Source organism: Aotus nancymaae, unplaced genomic scaffold, assembly GCF_030222135.1.
Source record: "Aotus nancymaae isolate 86718 unplaced genomic scaffold, 86718_ANA_hifiasm-v0.15.2.pri h1tg000036l, whole genome shotgun sequence".
In the NCBI taxonomy this organism is placed as follows: Eukaryota; Metazoa; Chordata; class Mammalia; order Primates; family Aotidae; genus Aotus; species Aotus nancymaae.
This window is the reverse complement of record NW_026988450.1, coordinates 17,023,996-17,051,372: the sequence shown is the minus strand read 5'-3', so window position 1 is coordinate 17,051,372 and position 27,377 is coordinate 17,023,996. Positions and strand designations below refer to the sequence as shown.

The 27,377-nt window shown below is 45.2% G+C and overlaps 1 protein-coding gene and 2 non-coding genes across 3 annotated transcripts; 2 read left to right on the top strand and 1 right to left on the bottom strand.

The window, feature by feature from the left end:
- Positions 1-25,433, bottom strand: VXN (vexin). Its single transcript, XM_012463693.2, has 6 exons — positions 24,850-25,433; positions 20,458-20,513; positions 11,373-11,526; positions 6,666-6,727; positions 3,023-3,120; positions 1-775 (listed from the first exon to the last, which is right to left on the bottom strand). The coding sequence occupies exons 1-6, from the start codon at positions 24,914-24,916 to the stop codon at positions 592-594; spliced, it is 621 nt and encodes a 206-aa protein (XP_012319116.1). The 5' UTR covers positions 24,917-25,433; the 3' UTR covers positions 1-591.
- On the top strand, positions 15,548-15,653 carry LOC135278136 (U6 spliceosomal RNA). The gene has a single exon (XR_010345694.1). It is a non-coding gene; the product is annotated as a U6 spliceosomal RNA (small nuclear RNA).
- LOC135278143 (U6 spliceosomal RNA) lies at positions 16,822-16,925 on the top strand. Its single transcript, XR_010345700.1, has one exon. It is a non-coding gene; the product is annotated as a U6 spliceosomal RNA (small nuclear RNA).
- Positions 25,434-27,377: the final 1,944 nt, after the last annotated feature.

The window sequence follows — 27,377 nt, the reverse complement described above, 5'->3', positions numbered from 1 at the left end:
ATTAGCATTCAACATTTAACTTTTAATGTTTTTCTATGGAAAAACTGCACATAAAAGAATAGAGAATTCATGCAATCATGCCGAATGGCCATCAAAATCAATCTTGAGTATACTCTCAAGTGGATATTAGAACTACTAACTTAATATATAGTGCTTTATCTTTAAAAATTGTACCTTGTCAAGGTGAAGTAATGGAAACAGTAAGAACCATTGTTTACAAGTGCCTCAAAGTCAGTTTACACTAGAAGATCACACACTTTAGGATAACTCACAAGGAAGACAGAGGAATCACGTTTTTCCTTCCTTGGAGGTCTTTAAAATGGGCTGGAAAGTTTAATTTTTTGCTTAAACACAGAGATACAAACTTTATGACCTCCCTAAGTCACTTTCAGACCAATGGCTTTAGCAATTCTAAGAAGGGACAGATATTTCTTTCCTGTGCCCTATGCCAGGGTGATCAATGAGTGAGGGAGGATGATGGGTTTAGACCAGCTACAAGCAGAGGTGCGTGTGGCTCAGTTCCAATCCTGAAGTTTTCTCCTCTTGTCCAGGGAACGTTGGCCAAAGCAGGGCACCTGAAGAGGGTCACCTTTAGTCGGCCTCAAAGGCGCTGTTGGTGGCTCCCACATATTCAGACTTCTTCTTGTGCCTTGTCCACATTTTCCGGAGGATTCCGGAGACGCCGCAGGAAGCACTGCCCGTCAGTGGTAGAGAGGCTTCCGCTCCTTGGGGAAGGGTTGGATACTCTTCCGTCATCTTCTTGAGATGTCTGGAGCTAAAGAAAGGCCAGGGGTGGGTGAGGAGGGTAGTCAGCTCATGAGCCAGACTTCATTTTTGTCCTCGAGAAGAGTGGCCAGAGCTCTCCTTCCACCTCTACTCCTCCTCTATGACCAGGGTCCACATAGCGGGAGGGTCACTGTTGGGACCCTCACAGGAATGGCTTCCCCCGGGGAAAGCTTCCCATGGGATGAATGGAGGAGCTGGCCCTGGGCACACTGGTTCATGGGATCTCAAGTTCTGCTCCTGTCCCCCTGCTCTGGGTCTGGTCTTGCTAAAGGCTCTGCGTCTCTACCCGTCTGGCCTCTATGTGAATAACCTTGCTGGAAAGGACAGAGGTCCCCAAGCATCAGCTATTGAAAGAGAATGAGGCCTGGGATTAAATCCTGCTTCCCGTTTGCTGTGTGATCTCAGGCAAGCAACTTAACATTTACTCGCCTCAGCTTCTTCATGTGCAAAATGGGGATAATCTCATCTAACTCATGGGGCTTTTGGGAGGAGGAGAATGAGAGTGAAGCATCTGGCACGTTGCGGGCCTCAACATGTGTTCATTCCCTCCCCCCGCTTCCCTTAGGTGAAAGAACTGGTAGCCTTACTTTGCTTTTCTGTAACCAGGGTCCAGGAACAAATTGAAATGACAATGACTGAGTTTAGAGAGAAGGGAGCCATTTAGAACCCTTTGCAATGCAGCCATGTGGACTGAAAGGTTGGCCTCTGTCATGGCACAGTGAAGTTTCTGCTGGTTTACACCAGCAGCCAGCAACAGCTATTGCCACTTAAAAATTGTACCTTATCAAGGTAAAATAAATAGGATCCAATCTTTTTGGATATTTATTGGATATAACAGAATCAAAGAAAAAATTTTTTTTTCTTTTCTACGATTAAGTCCCCATACATTGAGGGACACATGACTTAGTTTTTATAATTTTTTCTAGCCAATTTTCTGTCATTCAGAAGTGCTCCCCACTAGCCTGTTCTTGCTCTGACCTCTCAATACTTTCAAAGTGTGCAGCGCTCGGGCTGACAGTGTAGCCTGGAGCCCCTCCTGCATGCATCCAACATGTTCTCAAGTGCATGCTTCCCAACTACTAGATAAGTTTCTTGAAACATGTTGACAACAGCTTCTACTAAGCTCTCCACCCATTATCTCATTCAATTATCAGGCTGGGCCGTGGTGGCTCATGCCTGTAATCCCAGCACTTTGGGAGGCTGAGGCAGGTGGATCACTTGAGGTTGGAAGTTTAAGACCAGCCTGGCCAACATGGCGAAACCCCATCTTTACTAAAAATACAAAAATTAGCTAGATGTGGTGGCATGCGCCTGTAGTCCAAGCTACTTGGGAGACTGAGGCTGGAGAATTGCTTGAACCAGAGTGGTGGAGATTGCAGTGAGGGGAGATTGCACCACTGCACTTCAGCCTGGTTAACGGAGTGAGACTCCATCTCAAAAAAAAAAAAATTAATTCTCATCATAACCCCCAAAATGGGTACCCCCTGTGATTGCTGTTTTACTGTTTTGTTTTTGAATGGATGGGGACAGGAAGGCTGAATAACTTGCCTGAAGTCATGGTGGGTTGGTGGCAGTTCTGGGCTAGAAAGCAGATCTGAGAAAAGAACCCAACCCTTTGCCATCTGAAATGCTTTTTCTGCTGCCTGCGGTATGGAGGATGTAGTCCGGGGCATACAAGTACGTGCTGAATCGAGTTGAAGACTCACCGTCTTGGTGCAAGGCAGAAGGCAGTGTCACTGAGGGGTGGCAGGGATTATCCGCTCCTGCCTCCCTAGCTGCCGGCTCTGGATGAGAGCGAGTAGTCATGCTCCAGTTCCAAGTGTGGTTTGAAACCTTTGTATTTGACACACTTCTTAACTGGTAGGCAGGGGATCCTGAACTTATTCAAGAGACATTTCTGACTCCCGCATGCCTATGGGAGGTTCTGAATATGGCTCGTGATTACATTCATCTAATTAGCCAAAAAACCTCCCAAATGACTTCTCCAAGCCTAAAGAGTGGCGTTAATGAAGTGGAAACCATGAAAAACCCTCCTGCTTAATCCTAGGGAAACAGTTGATGAGGCGCTGCAGAGACCCAGGATTATTGGCCTCATTAAAAGGTAATTTGCAGCTGGCATGGGTTTGTGTCAGCCTCTCAAGGGTCTGTCAACCAGGCGGCCTGGTGCTCTTCTGGGGAAGGAAGGATCAGGACAGCGGGAGGCCGCAGGCGGTGGGGCCAGAGACACAGCACTTACCCTCTCATCAGAACAGCTCCCTTCTCTGTGCCCATGGCTGTCGCCTCCAATGAGGCAGAGGCCGGAGTTTTCACTGAGATCCGGGGCACTGGCGGAATCTGTCATGAGGAAGCGGGAGGGAGTGTGAGGATGCATCTGCCTTCCCACTCTGGCCCTGACTGGGACTGTCTGCAAGGGGTGTGACTGAATAGGACCACCACTGCCTGGGCGATAATCCTCATCATTCGGCAGGTGTGAGACTGACTTGGAGGGCTTGATAAACTGTGCTGGGCCCCACCCCAGCTTCTGAGTCCACAGGTCTGCTGTGGGCCTGAGAATCTGCATTGCTAACAAGTTCCCAGGTACTGCTAGTGCTGCTAGTCCTGGGACTCCACTTTGAGCCACTGACCTAGAAAACTCAGGAGACAGAAATGGGAAACTGGAGACAGCCCAGCTCAGTCTTACATGACAACTGCCACCCTCACACCTCCATCATCACTGGTGTCCAATTTGTTACTAAATCCTGCAGATTCTTGCTTTGATTAGGCTGTGTAGGGTGGGGCCAGCCCAGTCTCTCTGTTTCCTCCACTGAAGCCTTCAAGGGACAGTCACCTCGACCTCCTTGCTTCCGACCAGATCCGCCACATTCCTCATGCCCCTCCTTGGACTCTAGAAATGCAAGCCTCCCCCCACCCACTCCCCAGCTCCCCACCTTGCAGGGCAGACTAAGGCTGACTGCAGCTGCTCCTCCAGACTCCTCAGCACAGGACACCCTCCTCTACACAGCTCAGCCTCCCACTGGTCCCCATGTGTGTCGGTAGCTCGGCTCCCAGCAAGGGTTGCTGCCTTCCCTGATGCTGGCACAGTGGCACCTCCTCGCTTACCCTCTGGCTTGAGGCCTCATCTCTGTCTGCCCTTCAAGGCTGCTTCCTTCGGGAAGCCTTCCCTGAGGCTGATGGCCCAAGTTGATCTTTCTCTGTCCTCAGGTCCTCACAGCACTGAGTGTCTATGTGGGTAGCAGGGTCTGGGACTGGACACCTTGGCAGCCCTCCTCAGCCTTCCAAAAGGAGTGACAAGTACTTAGGAACATGGAGTTAACTGAAAAACTAACCAACGGCCTAACCAGGGCTAAGTCCAGAGGCTGCTCGGACAATAGACACACTCAGTGCTGTGTTCTTCCCCCAAGCCCTATCCAAGGCTTCAAGTCACCACATTCCTAAAAATCGCTGGGAAATCCCCCGTCAAGGGCACCCTTCTTCACCCCTCCTCCTGCCCTGAGCTGGCCGACTGTGGGCAGGGCTGCTGTGCCACCTTGTGGTCCCTCTGAGCGCTCCCTTCCAGTCACGCCACGGGCGGGTGAACTCCTCACTCCCTTGTCTCTGAGAAAGGCCTTGTTCCCACTCTTTTTCCCTTTCCTTAGGTCAGTCTCACCCAGCACACTTCAGTGCCGACTTGGAGTTAGCTGTGTGGGCCCTGGATTGCTCTCCTGTGCTAGGGTCACAGATATCTGATAAGCTGTGGGACCCCAGCCCCGCTGTCTCCAGGTCTAAGGGTCTATTGTGCTGCCTCCTCTTCCTCTTCATTTTTTTTTTTTTTGAAACAGAATTTCACTCTTGTCACCCAGGCTGGAGTGCAGTGGCATGATTTTGGCTCCCTGCAACCTCCGCCTCCCAGCTTCAATGATTCTCCTGCCTCAGCCTCCTGAGTAGCTGGGATTATAGGCATGCGTCACAATGCCCAGCTAATTTTTGCATTTTTAGTAGAGATGGGGGTTTTGCCATGTTGGCCAGGCTGGTCTCAAACTTCTGACCTCAGGTGATCACCTGCCTCAGCCTCCCAAAGTGCTGGGATTACACGTGTGAGCCACTTCCCAAAGTGCTGGCCTCTTCCTCTTCATTCTTATTCCCTCCCTTTGTGACCACATCCCCATCACCACCCTATATCCTCCCAGCTTCCTCTGGACTCCTGCTGTCACTGCCTCTCTGCTAAGGGCACTGACTGAGGCCAGCCTAAGGGCTGGGGCCAGGCAGTCCAAGATCATAAGCTACCTGCCTCCCCTTGACCTTGCTTTTTCTCTGGCTCAGGTGAGGGCAGCTGTTGGAGCTGTCACAGCCTGATAATCTTCCCTCGACATCAACTGCCCAGACTGCCTGGTTTCCCCTGAGTACCAGGTTGGGGAAGGGAAAACAGCTTGCCCCATCCCTGCCCTGTGTGGGGTTTTCCTAGAATAGCGATGACCTCAATGAGATCCCTGGATTAGGTCTCTTGCCTAGACCATGAGCGAAGCACCCATATCTCTGTCCAATTTGTTTGTGACAATGAGGGGCTGGCACAATGACTTGAGTCTCTTCTGGTTCTCACATTGCACCATCTTTGGATCTTGACAGCGGATACTCAAAGGGCCCTGATGCCTGAGCTGACTTCACCTCCAGCCACTGCTGACTCTGCTAGCCGAGAGGGAACCCGACATTCATGCTCAGAGATGAGGGAAATGTACTGATAGGCCTGGAGATGTACCACCCCATCCCCTTCAAGAAAGGACAGCTGCCCAGCTGTGGGAGGGAGGACAGTAAGGTGGGTAGCTCTTAATTCCTTCAGGTGGGCTTTGCTGTAGAGGGCCACCTTGTTAAGGTCACATCCTTCCCGGGGCAGCCCACATGCCTTGATGGAGTGAGAAGTGAACATAAAAGCTTGCTCCTTTTGGCCCAACTCAGAGAAGTCTGGGTGGGTAATGCTTGTCCCAGAGCCCCCTACAAGGTGTTGAGGCCCTAGTCCCGGATGTGATGGTATCGGGAGCGGGCCTTTGGGAGGTGATTAGGTTTAGATGAGGTCATGATGGAAGAGACCCTAGATAGGATCACCAGGATGTTTTCCCTAATGCCTCCTTGTCCTCCCCAGGAGGCATGTGTGGGGGCAGCCTAATCAAAGCAAGAATCTGCAGGATTTGGTAACAAATTGGACACCAGTGATGATGGAGGTGTGAGGGTGGCAGTTGCCATGTAAGACAACATGCCCTTATAAGAAAGGGAAAAGATGCCAGGGATCTCCCACTCCCCCTGTGCACAGAGGGGAGGCCATGTGAACCCACAGTGAGAAGGTGGCCATCTGCAAGCCAGAAAGAGAGCCCTTGCCAGACACTGAATCTGCTGGCACATTGATCTTAGACTTCCCAGCCTCCAGACCTGTGAGAAATTGTCATTTTAGCCACCCAGTCTATAGTATTTTCTTACAGCAGCCTGTGTTAACTAAGACACTGGTGTTTTGTGTTTCGTAGTGCTTAAGAACATTACATCTCTTTTCCCCTGTGACTGTGCCTGGAAATCAGTCAGGCATTTCTACCTGGCAGGGTCCTGTGATAGAAACCAGTCCACCCCGCACCCACTCCCCCACCAAGTATAAGATGTCTGTTGGATAATAGCTTCTTTTGTTTGCTTAATAGCTGAATTTCTAGCAAGAAAGAGAGAAGCAGCCAGGGATGTTCCACAAGGCACAAATCAAGGCCAACTGAGAGCTTTAGAAGCGAAGAACTGCCAGTTATGCTTTTCTAATAATCCTCAGGCCTGGAACAAAGAACACTGAGTCTCTCTTCATGGCACAGGAGAATCAGACATGACCAGAAGTTTGATGCACAACAGATACAGCTAAGCAGGCTTATTTTACTTACCAGAGATTTTCCATATGCTCGATTCCCACACAGACTTGATGTTTTGGGTTCAGAAATCCCCACTGCAACGTTGAACAGAGGAGACATTACTCAGTGGTACTCTGTGCTCTGCCTCCCCCTGGCTCTGCATCAATTACCTTGTTAGCCAATCAACCACAGCACAGAATTTCTAAGGGCTTTTGTACCAAGCAGCAAAACCAGGAAGGAGGGTCAGGCCACAAGGCAACTGTCACTCTTCTAGGGGAGCTGGAACTAAGGTCTAAATAAGATCAGTGTGTCTATGTAGGTTCATTGACTGTAACAAACATATCCCTCTGGTGGGGGGTGTTGATGGGGGGAGGCAGCGCACGTGTGGGAGCAGGAGGTATATGGGCAATCTCTGTACCTTCAGCTCAATTTTGCTGTGTACCTAAAACTGCTCTAAAAATAAAGTCTATTTCAAAATTAGATCACACGCGTGGATAATTTAGCACCATGTCTGCATGCAATAGGTGCTCAGAGAATATGCCCTCAGCTCTTCCTTCCTTCCTTCCCAAGGCCTCAGATCACAAGAGGTTAAAGAGGTTCTTGGAGTTAAGCCTTTATAACTGGATCAATTATTTAACAAGGTGCTCCTGGACATTCCTCTAAAAATGAGCAGAGAAGTCATGTGCTGGGAAGGAAGTGTGGCCCCACAGCATGGAAGGACTGGAGTGTATTGGATCAGAATCCTGGGACACTGGCTTTACGAGATGTATGGGTGGAGAACCTTTTTTTAATGCCTTTATTCCTGATGCCCCAACCTAATTCTGAGTAGTCTTTACCCTGAAGCTTCTGAGGGTCCAGGCGTAGGGCTGAGGTAGCTGACAAAATGTAGGGGAAAGCTGGCTTTCAGCACAGGTCTCTCTGGGGGCAGATGTGCCAGAGTGCTTGAGAACCTTACATCTCTTTTCCCCTGTGGCTGTACCTGGGAATTAGGCATTTCTACCAGGCAGGGTCCTGTGATAGAAACCAGTCCACCCTGCACCCACCCCACCACCATGTATAAGATGTCTATTGGATAATAGCTTCTTTTGTTTGCCCCATCTGATTGTACTATAGCATCTAGAAATAATTCCTCTTCCCCAGGAAAACATCTCAATGCAAATAAAATCAAATATTACAAGACTACCAAGATTAAACTATAATGAATGGAGCCCTGGCATAACTAATAAATAATAGCAGCTCACATTTTGGTCTGTACGCCAGGCACAGTACTGAGTGTAAACCATATAAGTATTAGCTCATTTAATCCTCACCACAATGTTTCTTTTCATTTGAGACAGGGTCTCACTCTGTCACCCAGGCTGGAGTGCAGTGACACGTATAGTAATCTCTGGCTCACTGCAGCCTTGACCTCCTGGGCTCAATCAGTCCTCCCACCTCGCTTCCTGAGTAGCTGGGACCACAGGTGTGCACCACCACACCCGGCTAATTTTTGTTTGTAGAGATAGGGTTTCACCATGTTGCCCAGGCTGATCTGGAATAGTCTGTACTTTCTAGTTAAGGAAATTGAGGCTTTAGAGATACATAACAGTTATGATGAAGCCAAGTAAGGGTGATTTAGGGAGTAGCGAACTGACTTTGGGTGGTCTTGCAGGGCTAAGGAGGCTTGACTGAGGGACCCTCTACCCCAGCTGGGAGAAGGTGGAGTTTGCCAGCTGGAGAGACACAGTGAAGGCAATCTGCAGAGAGAACAGAGTCAGAGAAAGTCCGGGGAAGCAGGATATCGTGGAGCTGTCACAGAACTACCCTGCAGCTCAGGGCTACACTACGTGATAGAATGGTGGGGACAGAGGTATCATAGGAGGCGGCCCTGGAGAAGTCAGTGTGGTCTGGAGGGCAGGGGCCAGGGGCAGACACAGTGCTTAAAGCTGAGGGAGCACAGGGGCAGGTTTCTGCTCCAGGTGGAGCAACCTCCACCTCCTGGGTTCAAGCCATTCTCCTGCTTCAGTCTCCTGAGTAGCTGGGATTACAGGTACATGCCACCATGCCCAGCTAATTTTTGTATTTTTAGAAGAAACAGGGTTTCTCCATATTAGTTAGGCTGGTCTTGATCTCCTGACCTCGTGATCCGCCCACGTTGGCCTCCCAAAGTGCTGGGATTACAGGCGTGAGACACCGTGTCTCGTTAGGAGGAAAGGTTTGAACAAGTTGGTTCTGAGGTGCCTGGGGACATCTCTGTGAAGAAGTCCTGCAGGCAGCCAATTCTTCCAGGCCCAGGAGTGGGGACTGCCCCATTTCCAGGCACCTGAGAGTTTCTCAGTCAGGTCTCTGCATTCAGAGTTCCTACAATTCACAAGATTCCCTGGAGCATCTTTCTCCCAGGTGAGAAGGCTACTGCGTCCAGGTGCCGTCTATGGCTCAGGAAAAAAGTAGTTCCAAAATCTGAGCTCCCTGGAGACAGGCACCCTTCTTGACAGGAGGATGGTCTGGCTTTGACTCAGAAACACTCCCTGCCTCCCACCCACTCTGGAATCTATCAGACTGGGGAAAATGAAGGAATTGAACCAATCCCCAGCTCAGTCTCTTTCTTTTTTTTTTAAACCTGACTGGCATATTTCCTGCACGAGCTGACTGTCACATGTTGGGCAGATTCTCTCTGTATCATAACTTATTGGTCTTGTCTTTTAGAATAAAACACTGACTCAGGCAGCCCAAGTTTCCACAAACTACTTAGAAAGTAATGAAAGTGACCCCTAAAACTAGACAGTTGGAAATACATTCCCTGTGGGGAAGAGGCACTAGCTAGGGAATCAAAATACCTGAGATTTAATCTTGGCTTTGTTGCTAACAAGCAGCGCGACCTTGGGTAGGTCGAACAGTTTTTATGGTTTCTGTTTCTTTTGGAAATTGGCAGAGGGGCAGCTGCAGTAAATCAGAGGCTCTCTGCCTTCAGGGTGCATTAGAATCACCTGGGGGTGAGGTGCACGGTGAGGGGTGGTGGGGAGAGGGTTGTGAGAAAACAGATTAATGTGCCCTAAACCTGGAGTTTCTAATTCCATAAAATTTGCATTTCTAACAATTTTCCAGGGACTGCTGCTGCTGCTTCTGGGACTCCACTTTGAGAACCACCGCATTAGATCATCTCTAAATCCTTGCTGCTCAATCTGTTGTGCCCAGAGCAGCAGCATCTGGAGACTTGTTAGAAACATAAAATCCTGGGGCCTACCCAGTCCTACTAAATTTGAATCTGCATAAAAACAAGATTCCTAGGTGATTCTTTTGCATACTAAAATTTGAGAAGCAAGGCTCTAAACTCACTTTATGATTTTATAGAAAAGATAAATATTCCGTCTCTTCTTCTTTCCACACACACATGTACCCACCCACCCACCCACCTATATATAGACACAGAGAAAAATCTATCTCATCTTAATTTGCAAGGCAGATTGTGGTTTTCCTAATGCTTTCAAACTCTGCATACATATATGATGTGTATGTAACCACTTAATAGAGAATGTAGCTGGATGTATGCATTCTTATGCAAAGGATCAGAGGAGCAGGATTAGGTTCTTAGTGATCAAAGAAATCTTGGTGGCCTGGTCTAGCATCTACAAAGGGAAAACTCAAAGATGGATGGAGGAAGAGACTATACCCAGTAGAGCCTTATTTCAGTTCTTGTAATATACAAAATTGCCAACGCCCAGAGGCTTTCAGAAGGACATCCTGGACTTTCTATTGTGTATTTTTGGAGCTAAAATATGAATAATTTTAGGTTGTGGGCATAACAGAAATAACCTAAACCAGCAATTAAAGGCAAAATACCATCACAGACTTGGGTGGGCTAAAGGCGGATTCCTTGTTAGCTGCTTGGGGTGGAAGCCATTAAAAAAAAATATAGCACCCAAGGTAAAACTATAATGTTTCCAATTTTCAAGACAAACTTCCTCCTACATTCTTGTTATAGATTGTTGTTTAGGTCATTCAAATTTAGAATGGTAAGATTTTATGATGGCAGTTTATGAAGAGCCTGTACAATTTTACACACACACACGCACACGCACAGTCACTGTTAAATAAACTATGTGAGCCTCCTTAGCTTCATGGGTCATGGATTTCTCTACCCCAGAGCATGCTGATTTGCATTTTCTCTAGAATACAGCAGGGCCTCCTGTGGAGCAAGATGGTAGATAAGGACCCATCTCAGCAGCTCATGCCTGTAATCCCAGCACTTTGGGAGGCCTCTGCCAGTGGATTACTCGAGCTCAGGATACCGAGACCAGCCTGGGCAACATAGCAAGACCCTATCTTTTAAAGATAAAAAAAATTAGTTGGGCGTGGTGACGGTGTGCCTGTAGTCCCAGGGAGGCTGAGACGGGAGGATGGCTTGAGCCCAAGGCAGTGAGCTGTGATCGCTGCCACTGTACTCCAGCCTGGGCAACACAGTGAGACCATGTCTCAAAAGGAAAAAAAATCCGATTAGATAAGAGTATCTTTACCCATTATGCACACCTAGAAGTGACCCTTTTTTAGGTAGAAGGTGTTATGTAGGGATGCAAGAGGCCTGAGAGTAGGTGCTTTTGTGGTGGAAACAGCATTTATTTGGGAAAGCACAGGTACTTGGTCACCCGGCTCGACTGAGGCCGCAGCCACCGCCAACGCTGCCCTGACCTGGACGTGTGGGTGGCTCTGAGTGGGTCCCTGAGCCCAGGGAGGTGCGGGGATCTGGGGCGAAGACTCACGTACCGGGTCTGGCAAGGGCTTTGGCGGGGTGGGCTGTGGGCGGCCTCCCGGTCTGGAGCCGCCCGAACCTGCGGCTGTCGCCCGGGTCCCTGCGGTCTCCGCGGTGGGGCAGCAGCTCCAGGGGCTGGTGCGTGTACAGGTCCGACTCGATCACCACCTGTCGGGCGGGAAAAGCGCGGTTAGTCCACTCGTCTGCTCCGACCTCAGGAGCTTTGCAGATGGAGCTCACTTCAAGGGAGTTTCTGCAGCCTTTCCGACTCCAGTGAATGTTAGGAGCAGCGAGAAAACCTGGGCAGGAAACTGGCCAGAAGTGGTTGTTTTATTTGGCTTCAGACTGCCAGATGGTGCCATGGGGCAAGCAAATGAGGGTTCTGGAGGGGCCAGGGGGTGTTCCTCAACAGCAGGCCCTTCAGAGAGTTAGGAGCCTGGGCCATCAGGCCAGAGATCCCGGCAGGTCAGCTGCTGGGTCGCCTGATGTGTTTTGACAACAGGACAGGCTATGAAAGGAGGACAGTTCTGGAAATGGAGGTCTTGCAGTCTTTGTAGCTGAGTGGACAACACCCTTGTTCATGCAGAGGACAGCTTTCTGGATGCTCTGGCAACGCGAAGACCTGGGGAGAGGGCTTAGGCCCAAATGAGTCTCAGATTTTTGAAAAGAAAGAAGCTGCTGGCAGAATGGAGCAGGGGGAATGGGATGCTCTCCTCCCCATCCCCCCAATTCCCAGTGCAGAGTGCCTGGGTCAGGGTGGAGCTGGGAGACGAATTTCCACTGTGTGTGGTTCAGTGCACAGAAATCTTGATAAGCCAGAACAAAGGGCCCAATGCTGAAGTGTTTTCAGTCATCACTACCTGTTGAATAGTTATATTGGGAAGTTACTCCATTACAATCCACCAAAATGGACCTTAAAAATGGTAATTTCTGGTGTTTGAATTGGTGTTGTACAAAAAAAATTGTAATAAAAATACTTAAATCATTGAGATAATTTATGTGTCAAAACTTGAGACAAAGAATGATTTTATCTCATTATGGAGAGTCATGAACGGGAATCTTGGTGGTTTGGGCTCCGATCCTGCATATTTATACACAGCCAGGACACTGGGTTATTCATTCTGGGGTAGGGGGTGGGCAGCCCTTTCATCACAGCTGTTCCTGATTTTATTTTCATTCTCTCAGCATCGCTTTCACAGAGGAGGAGTGAGGGCTGCTGCGGAGTTTTCAGACCCACTTTGTAGAAGGAGAAAGTAAGGCAGGATGTGAAGCCTGGAGTCCACAGGAAGACCGCTGCTGCCTTCCAACACTTCCTCCTCTGAAAGGGAGACAAATGTTCCCTTTCAGGAACAAGAACCACCACCTCCCCATCTCTTCTCTGCATAGTGGGGTGGCAGAATGGGGAGGGAGAGAGTGGAGTGGCATTAGCTGCTCAGCCCAGCAGCCAGATGGATGTAGGAGGTTTCCTGGGGGTGGAGAGGAGGCCAGTTATTTCCTAGGTCGCGACTGGGGACAATGCCTCCTTTTCTCCAGCCCACCAAAGGATGCCAGTAGCAGGAAAGGAAAGAGGAGAAGGGCCCAGCTCTGAGACTTCCTGTTTCTTAGCTGGGCCTGAAACTTAGTTCTCATTCTCCACAATAATGGAGGTTCTGAGATGGCTGCAGCTCAGTGTGATAGGCCCGTCCCAGGGAACAAAGAGCTGAATGGATGGATGTGGCCTCCTGAGAGGTTCCTGACAGCCTGGTTTATTTTCTGGTCTACAGGACACCGTCTGGGCTTGCTGCTGGTGGTCTTAGAACACACTGGTCTGAGAGGAGGCTCTTTAGCACCCTGAGTATAGGGGCAAGATAAGAGAATCTGGATGGCGGTGTGGGATGTTAGTGAGCAGGGAGGAGGAGAGAGAAGAGTTTAATGCTGGAATTTTCCTTTCCTAGGTCAGCAAACTCCCAGCTGAAGTCGGAGAATGTACTAGAGTAACAAGCATTACCGCAATAAAGTAATACTTGCTTGCTGGCTTAGAGAGGTCGGAAATAGGAAAAGCAGAAGACATGGGCTAACACACAAGCCTCAGGATCCCGTCTGGTGACATCTTTGATTCACACTTCTGCTTATTTGTCGCCTAGATTGTTGAGAGACAGTTGGAAAGACAGTCAGGAAGACCGAGACAGTAGAGAATCGTAATGCTCTGGGGCTGAGGGGTTCCACAGAAATGCTCTAGCCCAATTCTAGCCTAATTTTATACATAGGGAAACTGAGGCCAAAAGAGGCCATGCGTCTTACTCAAGGCCACAGAACTGTAAGGGACAGAGCCAGGAGGAGAACCATGATTTCATGCCTGCTAAGTGGGTACTCTTGGCAAACGCATAGAAGTACCTACATTCAGACTGGGCGCAGTGGCTCACACCTGTAATCCCAGCACTTTGGAGGATGAGATGGTGGATCACTTGAGCCCAGGAGTTCAAGACCAGCCTGGGCAACATGGTAATTCCTGTCTCTACAAAAAAAAAAAAAAAAAAAATACAAAAATTAGCTGGATGTGATGCCATGTACCTGTAGTCCCACCTACTTGGGAGGCTGAAGTGGGAGGATTGCCTGAGCCCAGGAGGTCGGGGCTATCGTGAGCTTTGATCATGCCGCTGCATTCCAGCCTGGGCAACAGAGTGAGACCCTGTCTAAAAAAAAAAAAAAAGAAGTGCCTACATCTAAATAGGAATTTTCAAGTGCGATTGGTTGCTCTGTGCATTTCTTTTCTTTTTTTTTGAGATGGAATCTCACTCTGTCACCTGGTCTGGAGTGCAGTGGTGTGATCACGGCTCACCGCAACCTCTGCCTCCCAGGTTCAAGCAATTCTCCTGCCTCACCCTCCCAAGTAGTTGTGACTACAGGTGCCCACCACCACGCCTGGCTAATTTTTGTGTTTTTAGTAGAGACAGAGTTTTGCCATGTTGGCCAGGCTGGTCTCGAACTCCTAACCTCAGGTGATCCATCTGCCTTGGCCTCCCAAAGTGCTGGGATTACAGGTGTGAGCCACTATGACTGGTGCTCTGTGCACTTCAGAAAATCAGGAGAACTCCACATATATTCCTCCTCACAAGCTTAAAAACTGGGAAGAATGTGACCTTTGCGATCTCATTTATCCATCTTTTCTGATGGCTGACTGCCTGCTTATTCTGAAGGGACCATGAGTGTCCATTGTCGTGGCTCCATGCCAAAAGGCTTAACTGACCCACACCTTTGTGTAAGTTTATCCCCTTGAGCTACTCCTATATAGTGGGCATCATGATGATCAAAATGTCAATAAAATTGCCTAAGAATTAAAAAATTAAAGACTGGAAAGACTGTCTAGAGAAGGAATAGCGTGAGGCTTTGCCTTGGATTTGGAAGAAACACAATTCAAAAGAAGTCAGAGACAAAGGAAAACTCTGACATTAAGGATCGCTCGGGGCAGAAAGAGATGTTTGTAGAAGGAAACTGACATCCATCCACATGGTAGTCTAAGGGATAAGACGAGATATAAATTTGGGGCTGAAGAAAGTTGTAAATATGGGTAGTTGCGAAATAAGAATTATTTTCTTCACTAAGATAACCAATCACAATTGCTTTCAGATTACCAAGTTGGAGAAGACAAAAAATGACTCAAAGGGTAGCCACAGGTCAGTTGGTTGGGGACACAAGAGACCAGAGACAATTCTTTCCTTTCTGGGACTCACTTTTCCCATCTGCAAAAGGAGGAGGTGGACTAAGAGACCTCTCCTGTCTTCTAATTTGAATGGTCTGTGTGGCTAGGGCTGAGTTTTACGAGCAGAGGCTGGGTGAAGCTACCTGTTAGGGGAAATCAGAAATTCAGAGGAAAGTGCAAAAGACCAGAAAGCAGTCCTGCGCTGTCCATCGAGAGGAAGAATGAATATGGGAAGACAAGAGCCAAGCTTCTTCACCAAAAGACTGAAACATCTGCTGTGAAACTTTCTTAAACTCCAAATTATCCACAGACAACCCCTTCTCTTTCCATTTTTGGGAACACCTCACCCACTGCTCTTTGAAAGTTGGAGCATTTTCCTTCTAGACTTTGGGATTGAGTTTTCAGGGACCAACAGAAGGATCAGAATCAGTTGCTCTACAATCAAACTTTCCATCCATTAAAACCCCTTCTGTTTCTTAATGTACAAACGGTTCTCGAAAAAGGCATACAGTGCTCACTTCAGCAACACATCACGAAAATCGAAATGCTACAGAGAAAATTGGCATGGCCACTGTGCAAGGATAACAGGCAAACTCATGAAGTATTACATGTTTTTACTGCAAAGCCATAAAAAAGAACAAAACTGGCTGGGCCTGGTGACTCATGCCTGTAATCTAGGCACTTTAGGAGGCCGAGGCAGGTGGATCACTTGAGGTCAGGAGTTTGAGACAAGCCTGACCAACATGGTGAAATCTGCCTCTACCAAAAATACAAAAAAAAAAAAAATTAGCCAGGCATGGTGGCGGGCGCCTGTAGTCCCAGTTACTCGGAGGCTGAGGCAGGAGAATCACTTGAACCCCACCACGTGGAGGTTGCAGTGAGCTGAGATCATGCCGTTTTACTCCAGCCTGGGTGACAGAGCAAGACTCTGTCTCAAACAAACAAACAAACAAACAACAACAACAACAAACAACAACAAAAAACGTGGTTGCAGCTGGAAGACATTATCCTAAGCAAACTAACACAGAAACAGAAAACTATATACTGCATGCTCCCACTTATAAGTAAGAGCTAAACATTGGGTACACACAGACACAAAGATAAGACTAATAGACACTGGGAACTCCAAAAGGGAGGGGGAAGGAAAAGGGGAAAGGCTGGAAACACTACCTGTTGGGTATTATGTTCACTACTTAGGCAACGCGATCATTAGAAGCCCAAACCTCACTATCATGCAGTCTACTCATGTAAAAAACCTGCACATGTACCCCCTGAGTCTAAAATTAAAAAAAGAAAAAGGCATATAACAGAGAAATATAGGCAAAAGACATGAGTAAAAAACCTGTAGGGAAAAAATGTTGAAATGACCAATACATCTCTGAAAAGATGAAGAATCACATCAATAATTATAGAAGTACAAATTAAACAGGATATGTTTACCTATCCGATTATCAAAGACTAACAACATTGATGCCATACAGTATAGGCTCAGCTGTTCTGGAAAAGGTGTTTCAAAACGTACTTGCTAGGAATTTGTCAATGGCTATAAAATTGTTTTAATGTTTATCTCCTTTGGCCTAGCATTTTTATATCTATGAATTTATCCTCAAAATAATTTAAGAACATGAAACTATGTTCAAGAATTTGTTGTGGCATTGTTTAATGGAAAAAAATGGGGAAACCCTGTTTATTGATAATTTGGTTAAATAATGAATCTAGAAAACATCAGGTTTGGTTTGGTTAAAAAAAATTATAGTGCATTCATACAATGCTGTATTATGCAGCTGCTATAAAGAATGAGGTAGACCAGGTACAAATGATACAGAGAAGATTAGCATGGCCACTGTGCAAGCATAACATGCAGATTCATAAAGTATCCCATATTTTTACTATACAGCCATAAAAAAGAACAAAACTGGCTGGGCATGGTGGCTCAGCCCATTTTGTGCTGTAATCTCAGCACTTTGGGAGACTGAGACAGAAGGTTCACCAGAGCCCAAGAATTCAACACCAGCCTGGGCAACATGACAAGACCCCATTAAAAAAAGCATATAAAAATGTTTGTGAATATAAAAAAAGAATAAGGTAGGCAGGGTGTGATGGCTCACACCTGTAATCCCAGCACTTTGGAGGCCGAGGTAGGCAGATCATGAGGTCAAGAGATTGAGACCATCCTGGCCAACATGGTGAAACCCCCCTCTACTAAAAATACAAAAATTAACTGGGCACAGTGACTAAAAAAAGAATAAGGTAGAGCTATATAGATGAATTGGCATAGAAAGATATTTAAGATTTATTAAGTGAAAAAAGCAAATTGCAAAGCAGTATATTATCAGATAATAAGGCATAAAATAGAATATGGAAATTTTTTACTTAAAAAAACCTGGCTGGGCACGGTGGCTCACACCTCTAATCCCGGCACTTTGGGAGGCTGAGGCAGGTGGATTGCTTGAGTCCAAGAGTTTGAGACCAGCCTGGGTGACACGGTGAAACCCTGTCTCTATTAAAACTGCAAAAATTAGCTGAGTGTGGTGGCTCATGCCTGTAGTCCCAGCTACTTGGGAGGCTAGGAAGGGAGGATCACTTGAGCCCAGGAGGTCAAGGATGTGGTGATCTGAGACCACACCACTGCACTCTGGCCTGGGTGACAGAGGAAGACCCTGTCTCAAAAAAAAAAAAAAAAAAAAAGCGCAATGCTTATTGAATGTGCGTATGTTTCAGCTCTGGACTAAACCATTTTTTTTTTTTTTTGAGAGAGTCTTTCTGTCTCCAGGCTGGAGTGCAGTGGTGTGATCTCGACTCACTGTAACCTCTGCCTCCCAGGTTCAAGCAATTCTCCTGTCTCAGCCTCCCATATAGTCCCTCCCGTGGCAGGACTACAGATGCCCGCCACCACACCCAACTAATTTTCGTATTTTTAATAGAAATGGGGTTTCACTATGTTGGCCAGGATGGTCGCCATCTCTTGACCTCGTGATCCACCCGCATCGGCCTCCCAAAGTGCTGGGATTACAGGCGTGAACAACTGTGCCCGGCCTGGATTAAACATTTTATATGCATTAAATTATTAGCCAAAAAATAAAAAATAAAAAAATATGTGGCTTTGTTGCAGAAGAAAAAAAACTCATTTGCTCCTTCTCATGGTTTCTGAGATATGTTCTCTTATTATCCTCATTTTAATGCTAAGGAAGCTGAGTTCCACAATGGTTAAGCAACTTGCTCAAGGTCACATAGCTAGAAATGGATAGAACTGGGATTTAAACTCAGGCCATTTGACTCAGAAGTCTATGCACCTAACCACTCTCTTCTACAGCTTCTCGGGATTTGCTGATAATATACAGTAGTCCCCTCTCATCTATGGTTTCAGTTACCCTCAGTCAAGTAGAGTCTGAAAATATTAAATGGAAAATTCCAGAAATATTTCATAGGTTTTAAATTTTGCACCACTCTGAGCAGGGTGATGAAGTCTCACACCAGTCCACGTCCCCCCTCCTGGGGCATGAATCAACCCTGTGTCCAGGGTCTCCATTCTGTGTACATTTCCCACCTGTTAGTCACTTAGTAGCCATCCTGGTTATTAGATTTAAAGGACATAGTGATACAGGGTTCAGTACTATCCATGGTTTCAGGCATCCACTGGAGATTTTGGAACATATTTCCTGCAGATAAGGGGGGACTACCATACTGTAATGTATAAAATTTTATATAGCATATACTGCTTTTGGAATTAAAAAGGTAATACATTTATATACATGTATATATTTACATGTATAGTATATGTACATGTTACATACAAATAACAACTAGTAAAACTTCATCTCATTTACAGGACATTAATTTTTTTTTTTTTTATTTGAGGCAGGGTCTCAGTCTTTCGCCCAGGCTGGAGTGCAGTAGCATGACCATGGCTCACTGTAGCCTCAACCTCCCAGGCTCCCACTTCAGCCTCCCAATTAGCTAGGACAACAGGAGCATAGCCCCATGCCTGGCTAATTTTCTTTCTTTCTTTCTCTTTCTTTCTTTCTTTCTTTTTTCTTTTCTTTTGAGACAGACTCTTGCTCTGTTGCCCAGGCTGGAGTGCAGTAGCACGATCTTGGCTCACTGCAACCTCCACATCTCAGGTTCAAGTGATTCTCCTGCCTCAGCCTCCTGAGTAGCTGGGATTACAGGTGTGAACCACCATGCCCAGCTAATTTTTGTATTTTTAGTAGAAATGATGTTTTGCCATGTTGGCCAGGCTGGTCTTGAACTCCTGACCTCGGGTGATCCACCTGCCTCAGCCACCCGAAGTGCTAGGATTACGGGCATGAGCCACCGCCTAATTTTTTGACGAATTTTTTGACTTTTTTTGTAGATTCGGAGTCTCATTATGTTACCCAGGCTGGTCTCGAATTCCTGGTCTCAAGCTATCCTCCTGAATTCAACCTCCCAAAGTGTTGGAATTACATATGTGAGTCTGGTGCCCAGTCAAAACATTTTTTAATAGAGAATAGGTTTTTGAAAATTGAGATACTTCAAAAACGGAAATGATATCCTATGAAAAATTGTCATAGAAATAGAAACTCCAGTACAACCAAGAAAAAATTCAGTTTCGATTTTAAAATAAAGTGCAAAGATGTATTGACAGTTTTTATGTAAAGAAATTTATATATAAAATGGGAAATGCTCAGCATTATTAGGCTCTAAAGACATGTAAACTAATTTTAAGGTAATGCATATGCATGTTAAAGCAGCAAAACATAATACAAAAAGAGGAAAACCAGTGCTGGTGATGTTGGTGGTAAATGGAAAAGCATTACTGGAAGCCCCCATATTGTTCAGAATTCCTGACAGTATGTGACAAAACTGTAAAAAAAACTAGTTTTAACAAATCCTGATTCTCTACATGTAGCACAATGTTTGCCTCACACAGTAGGAATGCAAATATTTGATGAATGAATGGATGGATGAAATTGTTCATATCCTTTTACCTGTTAAACCTACTTCGAGATCTATGCTCTGAGGAATTAATCCAAAAGAATAGTATTTTATATAAATACATTCATTGCTGTGCTACTAGTAATAGTAAAAAAAATGAAACATTACGAATGCCAACAATAGGAAAACACCTAGATCAGGAATGCTATGTCCGCAACATGGACTCTGTTTAAACAAGAAAAAAAAATGTGTGTATAAAACAAGGCTTACTCTCTGTGCCTGGGGAATATGGCAGAATAAGAGGTCCAGCTCAGGATCACTTGGTGTCTGGTTGACATTTGTTAATTATTTTGGTTAAGTGGAGAACGGAGAATGCAGCACCCACTACACGGAACACTGAAACCCTCCTGGCCACTGAGAGCCAGGGAAGGACAGTGAAGAAGCCAGGCGGTGCTTTTTAAATGAAAGTCAACCAAAGAGCATGAAAACTGAAGTTTCCTTACATTCTTGGTCAAGAGGTGTTGAGAACTTTTGGCTCTTCTTCTGGCTGGACTGGATACTGCAAAGACAGAGAGAAAGAAATGGTTTTAGACAACACCAGTGAGGCTGACGTAGCTACAGTAACAACATTGAGAAGTCTGAATCTATGGTGGGGCAGAGGCATAGAGGAGGGGATGGGAAAAAGAGGCAGGGCCATTGCAACGAAAGATGCTACTTGGCTTGAGTACAAAGTTCATAGCTGCATTACTCACAAGAGCTGAAGTTTGGGAGCAACTCAAATGTCTACCAACAGATGAATGAATGAACAGAATAGGGTGTCTCTATGTGATGGAATATTACTCAGCTCTGAAAGGAATGAAATTCTGATACATGCTACACATGGATGAACCTTGAAAAAGTGGTACTAAGTGAAATAAGCCAGACATAAAAGGTCACATAGTCTATGATTCCTCTTAATATGGGGTTCCTAGAGTAGTCAAATTTATAGAGACAGAAAAACAAACAAACAAACAAACAAACAAACAAACAAACAAAAAGACAAAAACCCCCCCCACAAATTTGTAGAGACAGAAAGCGGAATGGTGGTTACCAGTGGGTGGGAGAGTGGGGAACGAGTTAATGTTCAATGGGTTCAGAGTTTTAGTTTGGGATAATGAAGAAGTGCTAGGATGGATGGGGGTGACAGTCGCACAACAATGTGAATATACTTAATGCCACTGACCTGTACGCTGAAAAATCATTTTTAAAATGGTACATTTTGTTATGCATATTTTACCACAATTTAAAAAAAAGCTTAAAGAAATTATCCATAAAAAAAGTTACTTGGTTGGGAAAAGGTGTGGATTTTGTTGAAAATGGAGACACCAGGCATCTGTTTTCCACATTGCTGCTAGGATGATCTACCTACAACCTAAATCCCACTGTCTCCCTACCCAGCTTAGAATGGAAATGATGCTTATCACATATCAGATGAGTGACAGATGAGCGCTGGCCTTGTTATCTGTTGCAAAGCCTGAGAAGCCTGCAGGAACGAGTGCTGGTTAGCAGCCAGGATACTGGCTCCCTCCCTTGGCTTGCTGTGAATCTGAACTTGACCCTTTGCCAGTTACCAGTTATGTGAGTCAGGTAAATCTTTCTTTATCTCTCTCTCTCTCTCTCTCTCTCTCTCTCTCTCTCTCTCTCACTCTCTCTGTCTCTCCGCCTCTCGCTTGCTTGCTCTGTCTCACTTTCCTCTTTTCAAGACAGGGATCATAATGACACATACCTCAGAGGGCTGTGACAAAGATTAAAGGAACTAATCTTTATAAAACCCTTGGTCCAGCACCTGATGAGGAATGAATTCCCAGGCATCAGAGGTAGTTATGATTTTCCTCTTTCTCTGAAAGATGAGGGCAGGTGGGAGGAGTAGGTGATGGCTATAGATTATGGCATTCTGTTAGGACTTCTCTTTCTGGAACATTCCTCCTACTGCTCCCCAATTCCCCTCACCGCTCCTTCCCCATTGTTGCTTCTCCCAAATGAATTATTTTGAATGCTGTGGTGCCATTCACCCCAGAGTGAAATCCACTGAAATAGCATCTGGCACAACTTCTTCATAAAACCACAGCATTTATCTATTGTAGTTACTATGAATTGGGCCGAAGAAATCTTCCCTTTAAAGGGCTCTCATTCTTCCAAGAAAGTAAAACTACACATATGTTCTCAGTTACAGAATTGGTCTATGTCCTATGCCTTTCAAAATACTTAAGAAGCAATGTCATATTTGCTATTGCCACATCTTTGTGAGGTTTTAAGATGGCTCAGTTAAAAAAGTGTATGTAGATATTGGGCTGAACTCAATATGCGTGTGTTGGAAAGAGGGCTGTAATACGAACACAAGAAATGTAATGATGGCTCACATTGTACGACCTCAGCGGGGGCTTGTTTATCTCTTTTACAGCAACTTCACGAGGTAGCTATTCTTTGTGAACTCCTCTGTATAGATAAGGATGCCTGAGGCCCACGCTCCTAACCACCAGGCTATGCTGGGCAAGGTTTGGTTCCTGAACATCCTTAAACATGGCTAATCCGCAGGCTTTGGGAAAAGGCACACCAGGAAGGCACATAGATAAAGTCTAGTGACTCTATTTCTACAGTGAGGGGATAGGGATGCAATGAAGAGTTATCACTCTCTCACATGCACGGTGACTACCTGCTAGTGCCATCTTCTCTCATGCAGAGCCCTCTGCTTGGAGGCTTTGGAGGACAGATGAGGCAAAGCAAGAAATGAGAAGAGGTAAACTTAATCCATCTGTGATCTAATGCAAAATGGCCAATACTCCTTTTCTAGAGAACAGCTTCCTGAGCAGTGAAAAATATCCATGAATACCAGTGAATACCTGGTTTAATACCAGGAGGTGGCCATGAATGAAAATGGCAAGGAAAAAAGATAGGCTTAAATATTTATCTTTAACTGATCATGTTGATTATTCTAAATACAAAATAAAAATAGAAATCACTTTGTAAGTGATGTATTTAATGGTACTTACTACATGTCAGCTGCTATTCTGGATGGTTTATATATTTATTCACTTATTCCCCATATAATCCTGGAAGATAAGTTCTGTTTCTCTCATTTGCAGCAGTGGAAACTCAGGCCCAGAGAGGTTAAGTAGCTTGCCCAAGGTCACAGAGTACGGAAGTGGCAGCAGTCCCTTAACCACTTTGTCTTTGAATTTTTCTCGCTTTAAAATTTTGTAAATGGAGCGGGGGTGGTTATTATACTTAAGGTATAATAATAAATAAATAAATAAGTAGTTTGAAAAAAAAATTGTAAATGGAAATAAATGATAGAAAATAAACCATATAACATTTTCATATTTGCTTCTACTTTGTTTTCTCCACATATACAAAAAATGCAAAATCAGAGGCAATGTTTTGATTCTCTTCCTACCCTTCCCTAACTTCTTCCCTACCTTCTCAGGACTACTGAGATCACTAATTTTATCTGTATCTTTCTGGTCTATGTTTTTGTGTTTTTCTCTAGATACGTATTCATAAACAATGTATAGCATTGGTTTATATTTTCAAATTTACAGAAATGCTATCATACATAAAGAATTTTTCAGCCTGCTTGTTTGGAACTCAGCATTGTGCTTTGAGATCTACCTATGTCCACACGCATCGATCTAGTTTATTCCTGTTGACATTGTGTAGTATTCCATAGCATGAGGGCACCACATTTTAACCATTCCCCTCTTCATGGACACTTAGGTTATTTTCAGTTGTGCCCTCTTAGAATCAATGCCACTGTGAACATCCAGGGGTAAGAGTTCCACCCAAAAGCAGGACTGCTGATTCCAAGGGTCAACTTGGAATTTCAGAGTCTCCAGAGGGAATTCCAACTCCTGCACGTGGGCAGCAGACTCCCAGCTCTTTTCCTTCTCTCTCGATCTGGCAGTAAATGTCTAAAGCTTAATTTATGTCCTGCAGGCTGGCTCTTTGTGGCCAAATGGAGTCTCTCCCTCCCCCGCTGTGCAATGGCCCTGTTGGCTGGCTGACACAGAGCAAGAAAGGAATTGTTTGAATGTGGACTCACAACACCAGCAAACACCCAGCCCACTTCATTCAAGGCTGACAATGAGACCAGGGGCTAAGCCTGAGTCATGGGGGTAGCTAGGAGGGGGCAAGACAGGAGCGCAGGCAGAGAGCAGAGGCGGCAGGAGAGGGGGCCATGCTTAGGATGTGGTAAGGGGACTGCCCAGGAACCAGACATTTGGAGTCATTGAAACTCTCACACAAAGCCCTTAACACCATTCACTGAGGACCACAAGAGCTTATAAAGTCAAGATTCTAATATTGCATTCTCTGGCAACATTAGTTCCAGGTTAAGTTTGCAAGGTGGCCCTGGGTTCTGTGGAGAGGCCGGTCGGGGTCAGGGCACTCTCTGACTGCTTCATCGGACTTCAAGCCGCCGCTGAGACTATTTCTCCACACATTGCATGGCACAGTTAGAAATCATACTTTTAAGCCAGCTGTTCTCATTTCAGAACCCACTTGCTCGTTGGAAAAAATGAAAGTCTCTATCTAGCTGCCCTGGGATTTTGTTTTCATCTGTGTCTGTAGCAATGGCTTGCTGTCACTTCCATTGGTGTACTGGACTGTCAGTATTGAATTAAATGAAGCAGGGAGTATTTAGCTGCTCTTGTCCTCCCCTTGATGGATTGTTTCTCAGTGATTGATGTTTATCCTGGCACCTCTTTCCCCCCCTCCAAAAAATCAAATACCATCAAAACTGAGAGTCCATTGAACCCCAGAGACCTGAGGATAAACCGTAGTAAGGCAGCACGTGACTGTCCTTCCCCTCCTGCCTAAGATGCCACCTTAAGGAAACAGTCAAGGGCAATTTCACTTACCCTTGGAAGGAATCACGGTGGTAAAAACTTCTATGTTCTCGTCACTGCAGCTGTAAATCTGATGCATCGTTTCAGACTCCTCTTCCCGAAGTGCCTGGGAACCGGAGGCCTCTGTCTCTGGACCCCTAGTCGCGAGGCATGCTAATCCAGTCTGGCTCAGGGATCATTGTGCAGGTCCACAAAAGACAGGCTGGTGCTGTGAGCTCATCTCGTTCCAGTCTTCACTGCAACATTTTCTAAACCCATCTGTCCTTTTTTTAAAAATGAATCCTATTATTGCAAACCTTTGATTGAGCCTGGAGGCTTCAATCCCCTCCCAGCTAGGATGTACTTAACATTTTTATTTTGCGGTGTCTGCCGCAGTGAATTTGGAAGTCTTTTGTGAGGTGACGATGAAGTGAAATCGCCTACTCCGTTAGCGCCAAGCTTGGTTGGAGAATTTCCATCAAAAAGGAAACGTGAATTTTGGTACCAGCAATACCCTTTCTTATTTCAGAAATGAAGGGGCTTTTTTTTTTCCCTCCAGGAGAAGGGGATATTCAGTAATTTGTCATGTGCTAACTTGGCTCCCTTCAAAGTTTCTATTTTAAACAAAGGACTGTTTTTCCAGAGTGTTTTCCCTTCATGCCACTGCATGACAAGGCTGACATTTCTCAAGGGTCGCGTGTTTGGCCCCTCTGTGTATAACCCTTAGGTGCTCACAGAGACATGGCAACAGGCAGTGCCCCATGCTCAAGGAGCCAATTATAGAAAGTTATATTTGTATTACCCTATATATCTTAATATATTTATTATCTTATAAGCCCTATTATGCTACATTATAGGTTACATACTGTCCCATATATCATGTATATTATAGATATAGGTATAGCATATGTATATTTGTGTATATATATAAATATATATCATACATAGCATATGTATATATTTGTATTACCCTATATATTCTAATATATTTATCCTATATGTTTATTATCTTATAAATTCTATTATGCTACTTATACAGGTTACAGGTTATATACTATTCCATATATCATATATATCATGTGTATATGTATGATGTCATATTTATAGGATATCCTATGTATGCCCTGTATTTTATATATTCTTTCTCTACATATATATACACAAATAAGGTTATGGTTGAAACATATGTATCATGTCAAACACTACATTTTATTACACTGTTACAGCTTCATTTCTTCATACTAATACTGATGGTGATGAAATAATAATAATGAGAGTTGCCATTTATTAAATGCTTGCTGTAAGTTAAGTAGTGTGATATATAATTTCATTTAATATCTACTACTACCCAATGAGACTAGCTATTATATTTGCCATCTTATAGGTGAGAAAATTGAGGCATAAAGCCATTGAGTAATTCTCATGAGATTAAAATACCTAGTTTGTGGTAGAATTAGGATTTAATCCTTAGTTTGACTCCAAAGTCAAATGTACTTAACTGGGCCAGGTGCAGTGACTCACACCTGTAATCCCAGTACTTTGGGAGGCTGGGGTATGAGGATCACTTGAGCTCAGGAGTTTGAGACCAGCCTGGGCAACATGGTAAAGCCTTGTCGCTACCAAAAATACAAAAAATTAGCCAGGCATGGTGGTGTGTGCCTGTGGTCCCAGCTACCCGGTAGGCTGAGGTGAGAGTATTGCTTGAGCCAGGGAGGCGGAGGTTGCAAAAAGCCAAGATTAGGCCACCGCACTCCAGCCTGGGTGACAGAGCCAGACTCCATCTCAAAAAAAAAAGTACTTAACCATGAAATTTTACTCTATTCTTTATCTCCTGTCAACCCAAATAACAAAGAGAAGCTCTCTAAAAATATGTAGTTTAATTGGAAATTGCAGGATACACATGCTATGACAAATCATAGGCACATCCGGGGAGGCTGAGGTAAGGGGAAGTTTTAAAGGCAAAAGAGTACATGTAGATTGTTTTGAAACAAACAGAACATTGGTTACAAGGGCTTGTGATAGTAGTTGTCAGTCCTTTAGTGGAGACAGTGTCTCAGGCAAGTGTTCTTGTACAAGCCGCTAGTTGTCCTTGTGTGACTGACTCGTGTAGCAAACTGTGGTTTGATAAAATTTCCTGTGATAGTTCCTGTTATCAGGCAAATCATGCCTGAGAGCCACTCCCTATCCCCATGACCTCCTGGCTGTGTTTTGTTAAGGCTGACATAAGTGACTCCATTTTGATTCTGACAACTTTCCCACTGCAAAGCCTTCCATTACTTTGAACTTGGGTGGACCTGATCCATATATCTTAGACTTGGAGTTGGTATATATTGATATTTCTATAGTAAACAAATTGAGGCATAACTACTCATTAGGTAGTTGTCAATATTATACGCCTCTTTCTTTGTGAATTGCTCCCAGCCACAGAAGATGACTCTGGGAAGCCATGTTTATTCTCCTTGAACTTGTCCTCTTGCCACCTTTGCCTGGACCAGGGTGGACACCTAACCCAAACTACTGCCTTGTGGAAACGGAAATTGGGCTTTAGTTTGGGGCCAGAG

Excerpts from the sequence above, each read along its gene's own strand:
- VXN (XM_012463693.2), bottom strand. The coding sequence starts at position 24,916 with ATGCATCAGATTTACAGCTGCAGTGACGAGAACATAGAAGTTTTTACC. Across the intron at positions 20,514-24,849 it reads CACCGTGATTCCTTCCAAGG|TATCCAGTCCAGCCAGAAGA; the intron begins GTAAGTGAAATT and ends CTGTCTTTGCAG. Across the intron at positions 776-3,022 it reads GGAGCTGTTCTGATGAGAGG|CTCCAGACATCTCAAGAAGA; the intron begins GTAAGTGCTGTG and ends GCCTTTCTTTAG.